Raw genomic sequence first — 9930 nt, 5'->3', positions numbered from 1 at the left:
GTGTAACCTGCAGTATTTTCACTTTATCCCAAGTGTACATGGTAAAACTGCTTTTTAAATGTGTGCTTTTAGGGGCACCTGGGTGGCTCAGTTAAACATCCAACTGTTGATTTTGGCTCAGGTCATGATCTCAGGGTGGTGGGATCTAGTCCTGCATCCAGGCTCCACTCTGGGCATGGAGCCTGCTTTAGATTCTCTCTCTCTCTCTCCCTCTACTCCTAAAAAAAAAAAAGTATATGTTTTTAATATAATCCCATGCACTAGTGAGGAACTTCAGATTAAATGGAACTAATGTACTGAAGACTTGAATGTAAAAATAAAATTAGGAAACATCTTAAATGAATGTCTTTATAAAATCCTTAGGGTAGAGAAGGCTTTTTTTCCTACATACCAGGAGACACAGCAACTTTATCAAGGTCAAAATAATAATAATAATAATCTCCCTCATTCAAATTCAAAAGCAACTAGAAAAAAATTGCAAATGAGTTTCAAAAAACCCCAAAACAAAACAAAACAAAAACTGCAATACACTTCCAAAATGTAAAGAGTACACGTATTAATGCACAACCTAGAAATTCCACTAGTAGAAACATATCTCAAGAAATAAATTTGCAAAAACGTATGCTCAAGGCTGAAGGGACTAGGAGGAGAGAGCAGTACATAAAGTATGTACTGGTTAAAAAAAAAATCAGGGAAGGGCGGGGGGTGGGAGTGAATGGGTGATGGGCACTGGGGGTTATTCTGTATGTTAGTAAATTGAACACCAATAAAAAATAAATTAAAAAAAAATCAGGAGTTACTCATATTTCCCTGGGTATCTCCCATGCATACATAAGCTATATATCTTTAATAATAAACACATTGTTTTAAAAAATTACAGTAGTACATGGAACCATAAAACAGACCATTAGCCAGCCATTAAAAATGACGATATAGATCTATTTATTAAAATGGAAGGTACCCACAACATCGGGGCACCTAGGTGGCTCAGTCGGCTGAGCCATCGACTTAGTTTTGGCTCAGCTCAAGATCTCAAGAGTCTTGGGGTCGAGCCCCCAGGTTCAGGCACTCAATGGGGGTGTCTGCTTGAAAGATTCTCTCTCCTTCTGCCCCTCCTCCAGCTCTCTAAAATAAATCTGAAAAAAACAAAAACAAAACAACCCCACAACAAACACTATACAGCAACACTTATTGTATGATCTCTTTTCATAAAGAATAAATAAAAACTAACATTATACCCTTCTAAGTCTCTCCAGATATACACCGAAATATTAATAGTGGGTATCTCTGTAATGAGGAAATCAGGCAATGCCTTTCTGAGAATTAGAAAATACCCCCTTCTCCAGGCAGACTCCCCACACTTGAGGGCACACAGCCTGGAGGGCAGAGTATGGACTTCAGCCTCTACACACCTTGCCCGTACATATCCTTGGAGCAATGCCCTTGATGTTGGGCTGGGGTTATGGATAATTTATGCCGTTTCACACTGGTTTACTACTATTCCAATAAACTCAGAAATGTACTATTTGTTGATAAGAATAACATTTATCTTCAATTTTGCAAAAAAGGTCTTGCCTCAATCCTTCTGAAATAAATCCCAACTTCACTTGTAGTACCGTAGCCCTTATATAAGGCCTACACTTTGGTATCTTGTGCATATTTACTTAGTGCATATACTCAATAAAAATCTCAACCTCGACATCATATAAACACAAAGGTTAGATAAGAAGCACTATCTGCAGTAAGAAATGTCATTCCAACAAAAAAATCAAGGTACTGATTACTGGAAATAAGGCACACTAAGTTAGGTAGTCTACAAAAATCCCTCTCCACCACTCAAAAATTCCTTCAGCAAAAAGGTAGCACATTCTAGAAGCTATAACTTGACCATCCCCCCCACCCCATTTAACTCCAGATGCAAGATTTATTTCCTCTTCACATTAGTGGATTCCCAAAAGGCAGCTATCTAAATACAAATCCTGAGTGTGTGTTAGGCAAGGCATCTGTAAAATAATAAAACCGCTGGACTAGGATTAAAGGACAACTGGGTTCTTTTCTTGGCTCTCCGGAATATGTAATTTTACACAAAGCAAAATCACAACCTCTCTAGATCTCATTTTTCCTCATCTCTAAACCGGGGGTGGTGGGGGGGGGGGTGGTGGTGTGTGTGCTAGAAAACCTCCAAGGCCCCTTTCAGTTAGTGACTTTATTTATTTTTAAAGATTTTTTTTTTTTTTGTTTATTCATTCATGAGACACACAGAAAGAGAGAGAGAGACACACACACACACAGAGGCAGAGACACAGGCAGAGGGAGAAGCAGGCTCCATGCAGGGAGCCCGACGTGGGACTCGATCTCGGGTCTCCAGGATCACGCCCCGGGGCCGAAGGCGGCGCCAAACCGCTGAGCCACCCGGGCTGCCCCTCAGCTAGCGACTTTAAGTCGACTTTCCATTCCAGAGGAGCCGATTTCAGTCAGTAGCAACAGTTTATTTTCTGAGTCATACCTAATTTACTCTCTTCATGCTTCTCTTTAAAATGTCGTGCCCAAATAGTTCTCCCACTCTAGAAATTTATTCTCACTGAAGGGGGCGGGGGGAGGTCAAGACCCACTAACAAAGTGTTCTTCAAAAGGCGCACACACACACACACACACACACACAAAGTCCTCATCCAGACATTAATACAATTTTCCTGAAGAAAAAAAAAGAGAGAGAGAGAGAGAGAGAGAGAGAGGGGCACCCTAAAGCAGTACTACATTGGCGGATAGTTAAGTATTTCTTTTAAAACAAAAGAACTCCTACACAGAAAAACCAACATACACAACAACCATCACGTGTTTTGAAGGCACAAAAATTGTGCCACTCGGGATTCACCCCCCGCCCCCCCCCAAAGCCGCCTATTTGCTGGGAAGAAAACGTCTGTAAACCAAGAAGGAATTAGGCAGGAACCAACCTTTCCTTAAGGGTCTCTTCACGGTCCAAATTCAAGCGCATTTTCGCGTGCCCGGCGCTCGGTGAGGACTGGCCGCGGCACACTCGTGCGACCCACACACCTACGCTCCCTCGCACTCTTCCGACAGGGGCGGCAGCGTGGACGAGTCCCAAGAGAGCGGAGAGAGTGGAAATTTCCTCTCCCCGGCGTGAGGCAGGGTCGGCCTCCCGGAGCCTCCCCGAGCGCCGCCGCCGCCGCCGCCGCCGCCGCCTGGGCCTGCCCCGGACCGCGCGCTCCGTACAAAGGGAGGCCCGGCCGCCCGGCCCCGTACGCTCGGGCCCGGCTGCGCGCAGGGAGGCCGCGGCAGCACGTGCGCCGCGCTCCGGGCCGCGAGGAAGGGACCGGCGCGGCCGGGCGGGGGCCGCCTGCGGGCCGGGCTGCGTCGGCAGCGAGCGGCGGCCCGGCCGCCTCGCTAGGAATGAATGGGGCCGCGCGGCCCGCCCTCCGCCGCCGCCCCTCCGGCTGCCCCTCGGGCCCCGCGCGCCCAGCCGCCCCCCGCCCCTCCCCTCCCGCCCCGGCCCCGCCCGGCCGCCGCCCGCTCACCCCAGCTCTTGGCGGTGCGCCCCAGGAACTCTCCGGTGGTCGGGTTGTAGATGAAGAGCTTCCACTCGGCGAGGCTCTGGTTGAAGGACCTCTTCTCCTTCTTCGTCATGGTGTGTGCGCGGACGGCGAGGGGAGCGGCGGCCGCGGGGGCGGAGGCGGAGGCGGCGGCGGCGGCGGCGGCGAGGAGCGCGGAGGCGCGTCCCGGCTCAGGCGGCGGCAAGCGGACGGCCGAGGACACCTCCTCGCTGCGGTGCGCACTCGAGCCGACTGCGCCGCGCGAGCCCGGCGGCCGCTCGGGCCGCGGGAGCCTGACGTCTCCGCGCGCCGCAGCCAATCCGCGCGCCGCTCGGCCCGCGCCGCCGTCGCCGCCGCCACTGCCTCCCGCCCGCCGCCCGGCGCGGCCCGTTTCGGCGAGGAAGCTCCGCCCCCCGCGCCGCGGCCCCGCCCCCCGCGCCGCGGCCCCGCCCCCTCGCGCCTCGCGCCCCGCCCCCCCGCCCGGCTCCGGGGACGGCCGGGGGGGTGCCGCCCGGGGGGTGCCGCCCGGGGTCCCTGTGCCCTGGTCCCGGGAAGCAGAAACCGCACATGGCAACTTCAAAAAAAAAAAAAAATGACGAGGGCTCAGTACGGAAATGTATGATGACAAACCGAAGGTGGGCGTCCCTGACCCGCAGGTTCCTCGGGAGGCGGAGGGGGAGGAGGAGGAGGAGTCGGGAGATGCTGTGGGCCACCCGCCGGGAGAACGCGGAAACCACTGCGGCGGCCCGAGCCGTCCCGGCGGAGCAGGGGACTTGAGCACGCTGTCCCCGGGCCCCCGCCCCGCCCCGCCCCCGCCCCGGGCTCTGTGACGGGACCGGGAGGCTGCGGGGCCCCGTGGAGCCCACCCCCCGCTGCTCGCACAAGTGTCCTTACTTGGCCCTTTTCAGGGATTGAACCGGGAGCCGCAGGTCGATGGAAAGAAATGTCATCCTAAGGCTTGTCGGTGTTCAGTGAACAGAGCATGACTTTCTCCAGATTCGGTTGAATTTATCAAGGAAATCGATAGACGGTGCTTTCCTGAGCGTCCCGTGCACTCTTTAAGACCTGCTTATTTCTGAGGCCGGGTCTGCAGGAAAATCAGTTCTTGGTGGAGTGTGGATCCCTACATGAAGTTCCCGGCTTCTCCTGGTCGCCGGAGCCGCGGATGCTCCCCGAGGTCGGAGCTGAGCGTGCAGTCCACGTCTGTCTACACTAGGTGGAGCTGAGGAGTTCAGTGCCCGGCGACTGGCCACCGAATGGAAAAATAGTTTGGGCAGAAGGTGCTGGTTTTTTTTTTTTTTTTTTAGAAATAAATGGGGCGCTGCTTCTGTTTCATTGGGAAAGAAAAAAAAATTATGGAGGAGGAAGTGTAGCGCACTTATTTTTTGGAGTCATTGCATTATAACCCGTCTGGAAGGTTAAACACACACAGCCTGCAAATGCTGCAAGGGAGTAGTGGATAAAGACATTCTGGCATCTCTCACGGTTCCTCACTTTGCTTATTGGAGCAAGGAATTATGGATTACGTCTCCCGTAAATGGAAAAGAGATAGAAGAAGAATATATTCCTGTAAAGCCATTCCCACAAGCCCTGCCTTTACGAAAGCTGCTTTCGTCTCATTAAAAATCTAACTACAAATCAGCTAAAATACTAGTAGGGTTGATGACAGCCTTTTCAGTGTAGATAAGAGGTTAAGATATACAGTGTGATTAAAGTAAAATAGAAAACCCATCTGCTTCATTTATCTTGTGTGTCTGTGTGTGCTCTTAGCGAGCACGCTTTGAAAAACAGTTAACGCGGTACACACAAAGAAAACGTGGTAAAAAGGAACATTTTGAAAACAGTGCCTCAAAGATTGAGTGTTGTCAAGAGATTTGTGATCTGCATGTTTTTAGTGGTCCTCAAGATGGCTTTCGGATGTCATGCTTTGTGGTTTTCCAAATAAATATTTAAATACAAATATAATTCAGCAAGTGGTTTGAAAACCCATGCCTAGTTTAGGATTGTAACTGATCCAACAGATCTCAGTGTGGGGAAAAGGTGACATTCTACTCCAAAATACAGGCACTATGTGTTTCTCTGATATATGATAACTTGAGCATTACTCCGAAGAGAAAATTCTGACTGTACTGGAGATGGGAGGGGATAGGAGACTACCAAGTTTGAGCAGATGAAATACCATCTTTAATCACAACTTTATTCCTTATAAGTTTATTTTACCTAAGTTTCCTTTTAAAAGAGAAGTTCTTTTGCCAGGATACCCACTTAAATTTGAATTTCAGATAGACGATGGATAATTTTTTAATAGAGGTATATTCCGTGCAATATTTGGGATATACTTAGACTAAAAAATTATTCTTATCTACCTGAAATTCAAATTTACTTGGATATCCTGTATCTTTATTTGGTAAATCTCAGTACCCTACCTGTAGAGGATACCTATGAATCCCACAGGAATAATAATGATCGTTTATACGTATTTAAGTCCGTAGGCCCTATACCACTTGCTTAGTGTGATGTGTTTCTTAATCTTTACAAATATCCTAACAGGGAGATAATTGCTTCCCTGACTTTATAAAAGAGGAAACTGAGGTTTAGAGAAATTATGTAACTTCACCATGGTCAGAAAGCTACCAGACAACAGTATATTGATTCAAATCCCTGTCTTTCCTCCAACTACCCAGTACTGGCTCCCAGGGAATGATGGCAGAGCTCTGGGGACACTTCACAAAGCTGAATGAGGTGGAATGAGAGAAAATGAAACAGTTGTGGGGCACTTGGTTGAGTCTTCTCTCCAGTCAGCAGAATCCACTTTCTGGCTTCTATGGGCACAAATAAGATATTTTGGCTTTTAATTTGCTAACACTCTTAGTTTATTCCTGAATTTTAGAATCGTGTACAGAAAAATATAGTTCTTATAAGCAGCATCACATTTATAATTTGGTGTTTTGTGGTGTTCTGACTGACGTGACTATGATACGAAATCATAAAGGCCATTATTTGTCCCTAAAGGGTATTAAGATTTATTTTAAAAATAGTCCTTCCTTATAACAGCGGCTACAATTGTGTTGGCATTTTATTGTATCTGAGAAACCCGGTCATGAACACATACTTCTCTTTACAGAAAATGTCCTTGTCCACACATTGGTTTTCATATTGAATGCGTTCACTAATCCTTTAACAAACAATAGTTCTACACCCTTTGCAGATTAAAGGGCAGACACCTGCATTATTAATCATCTTAAATTAAATGAACCAGGGTTTTTGTAAAGTGTGACATAGTATACGGCATAGAAAGTGCTCTGTTAAATGGTCTGGGTTTTTATCATTTTTAATACTGTCATTCGCTGTATTAGGTAACATGAAAAAGTGTGTGATATGATCTAATGGTATAATTTATTAAAAATAAATTCAAATGACCAACTCAATGTGAAATATTTAATAATTTGGTTATAAAAACTTACAGGTATAGGTGAAACAAAAGGCAGAATGTTGATATTTATTGAAGTTGGGTGACAAGTCCATGGAGTTCATCATATTTTGTCTACTTTGTGCAACATCAAAATTTTTCATAATACAATTTGTTTTTTATTTTTAAGATTTTATTTGAAAGAGAGAATATGAGGTGGGGAACAGAGGGAGATGGACAAATAGGCTCCCCACTCAGCAGGGAGCTCAATGTGGGACTTGATCCCAGGACCTGGGATCATGACTTGAGCTGAAGGCAGACACTTAACCGACTAAGCCACCCAGGTTCTCCAAGAACTTGTTTTTTTTAATTGGGCAAAGGTTAGGCAATTTTCCTGATATACATTTTTCTGGTTCACTTAGTTGAAAAATAACAAAAGAAGGAATAGTTTTAATAGAGGAACCTGGGGGCTTAGTCGGTTAAGCGTCTGCCTTCCGCTCAGGTTGTGATCCCGGGGTCCTGGGGTGTAGTCTTGTGTTGGGCTCCCTGCTCAGTAGGGGAGTCTGCTTGTCTCTCTTGCTCTGTCCCCCGCTCATGCTCTCTCTCAAATAAATATATATATTTTTAAATCAACAGAAGAGCTGAAAAAAAAGATCAGTGGAATCTCCTAAAGTGTAAAGCGAAAAGACAGAAGGGAAGAAATATTTTTAAAAGCCAAAAAAACAAAACAAAACAAAAAAATAAAATAATAAAATAAAAGCCAAAAAACGACATAAGGTCATCAATCCAGGAGAGATAATAGCCAATTAATTAGTTCCAGAAGTAGACAAGAAAACTTGAGAGAAAAGATAATGAGGGCAATAATACAAGAACATTTTTTAGAGCTAAGATAGGAATCTTCAGATTAAAAGGTTTACCAAGTGCCACACAAAAGAAAATAAATACATACTTTATAAGCTTGTGATTTTATAATGCATTAAATACTAAGAGAAGATTCTAAAAGCTTCCAGAGAACAAGCAACAGGTCAACTACAACAGAACATGAATTTAATTGTCTTTTCATCAACGATGCTCAGTGCCAGAAGACAGACACTGCTTTCAGAGTTCTGAGGATCTGAGTATCATACCTACGTAAGCTATCACTCAGCTGTAAGGATAAAATGAAGACATGTTGAGGCATATAAGAACTCAGAAAGCTCACCTCTCAAAAATTCTTTCTGAAAAAATTAAGGATAAAACAGTGAAAAGAAAAAGGAATCCAAGAATAAGAAAAACTTGAGATCCAAGAAACACTAATCCCTAACTCAATGAAAGGAAGGCCTAGAATGATTGCTGCGCAGCAGGCCAAGAGAGCAACTGATATTGAACTGAAGAAGAATGTCCTCAGGCGGAAAGTGGATTCCATGCCACAGAGACTAGGATTAAGATCTTGGACAAATTTAGTCATATGGTGGAAGGCATGTGCTTTCTTTGTTAGGAAAAATGGAAAGCGATTAAAACCAAAGAAAACTGCATTCCGAATATAAAGCAAATGAAAGTGTGTTATTATTTGGCGCTTCTAATGGAGTATTTGAAAACGTAATTATATAATCCTGATGTTTGAAGCACCCCTCCTAGTAGTATGGGCTAGTAATATAAATTTGCCTTTTCTATCTAACTGGTGCATTTTGTTCTATCGTGAATACTATTTACATAAGCCAAATACTATAATTATAGTTTTTTGACTTTCCACACTTAGTATCAACTGAATGGCCATTCACAGAACAAAATGCAAATATTATAAACTCTAACAATATGAAAGTAATAGTGGAATTGACAGAAGTCAAGAGGTCTTTGGAGAAGAGAGAGTTAAAGGAAGAATGTTGAAGGGAAATTTAGATGTGTTCTTTCTCTTACATAATAAATAATAAGGTAAGAGATGTTAAGAGTTGCTTTCTGCCTGTGGACACCACCAAGTAAGCATCATTAAAGCCCACCTCCCACAGCTGTCATGTCTAAGTCAGAGTCTCCCAAAGAGTTTGAATAGCTGCAGAAGCTCTTCTTTGGGGGTTTGAGCTTTGAAACAACTGATGAGAGTCTGAGGAGCCATTCTGAGCAATGGGGAATACTCACAGTGGTATGCGTGCTGATGAGAGATTATGTGGTATTGAGAGATTCAAACACTAAGCGTTCCAGAAGCTTTGGGATATGCCACTATGGGGGAAGTGGAGGCAATCATGAATGGAAAGCCACACAAGGTGGATGGAATTGCTGTGGAACTGAAGAGGCCTATCTCAAAAGAATCTTCTCAAAGACCTGGTGCCCACTTAACTCTGAGAAAGATTTTTGTTGGTGGCATTAAAGAAGACGCCGAAGAACATCATCTAAGAGATTATTTTGAACAGTATGGGAAAATTGAAATGATTGATGACTATGACTCTGTGGATAAGATTATCATTCAAAAATACCATACTGTGAATGGCCATGACTCTGAAGTAAGGAAAGCCCTATCTAAACAAGAAATGGCTAGTGCTTCATCGAGCCAAAGAGGTCCAAGTGGTTGTGGAAACTTTGGTGGTGGTCATGGAAGTGGTTTTGGTGGGAATGACAACTTTGGTCACAGAGGAAACTTCACTGGTGAGGTGGCTTTTGTGGCAGTCGAGGTGGTGGTGAATGTGGTGGCAGTGAGGAGGGCTATAATGGATTTGGTAATGACGGAAGCATTTCAGAGGTGACGGAAGGTATAATAGTTTTGGGAGTTACAACAATAAATCTTCAAATTTTGGACCCATGAAAGGAGGAAATTTTGGAAGCAGAAGCTCCAGCCCCTAGGGTGGTGGAGGCCAATACTTTGCCAAACAGTGAAAGGTGGCTATGGCGGTTCCAGCAACAACAGTAGCTATGACAGTGGCAGGTTTTCATGACTGCCAGGAAACAAAGCTTAGTGGGAGAGGAGAGCCAGAGAAGTGACAAGGAAGCTACAGGTTACAA

The 9930-nt window shown here is 45.1% G+C and overlaps 1 protein-coding gene and 1 long non-coding RNA gene across 3 annotated transcripts in view; one reads left to right on the top strand and one right to left on the bottom strand.

The window, feature by feature from the left end:
* The window catches only part of ATP1B3 (ATPase Na+/K+ transporting subunit beta 3), a 42874-nt gene extending 39048 nt beyond the window's left edge, over nucleotides 1-3826 (bottom strand). Inside the window, exon 1 of one of the 2 annotated variants that reach the window (XM_049099697.1) lies at nucleotides 3537-3826. In XM_049099697.1, coding sequence (XP_048955654.1) covers nucleotides 3537-3645 — 109 coding nt within the window. In that variant the 5' untranslated portion in view covers nucleotides 3646-3826. The remainder of the gene's footprint in view (nucleotides 1-3536) is intronic. The other variant, XM_025448926.3, reaches the window with a different exon arrangement.
* A 220-nt stretch (nucleotides 3827-4046) lies between these two features.
* Nucleotides 4047-6974, top strand: LOC118352067 (uncharacterized). The gene is made up of 2 exons (XR_004808550.2): nucleotides 4047-4186; nucleotides 4460-6974. It is a non-coding gene; the product is annotated as an uncharacterized LOC118352067 (long non-coding RNA).
* The last annotated feature ends 2956 nt before the right edge of the window (nucleotides 6975-9930 follow it).

This window comes from Canis lupus, chromosome 23 (assembly GCF_003254725.2).
Source record: "Canis lupus dingo isolate Sandy chromosome 23, ASM325472v2, whole genome shotgun sequence".
Taxonomy (NCBI): Eukaryota; Metazoa; Chordata; class Mammalia; order Carnivora; family Canidae; genus Canis; species Canis lupus.
The sequence above is the reverse complement of the archived record's forward strand: the minus strand, read 5'-3'. Positions and strand labels throughout refer to the sequence as shown.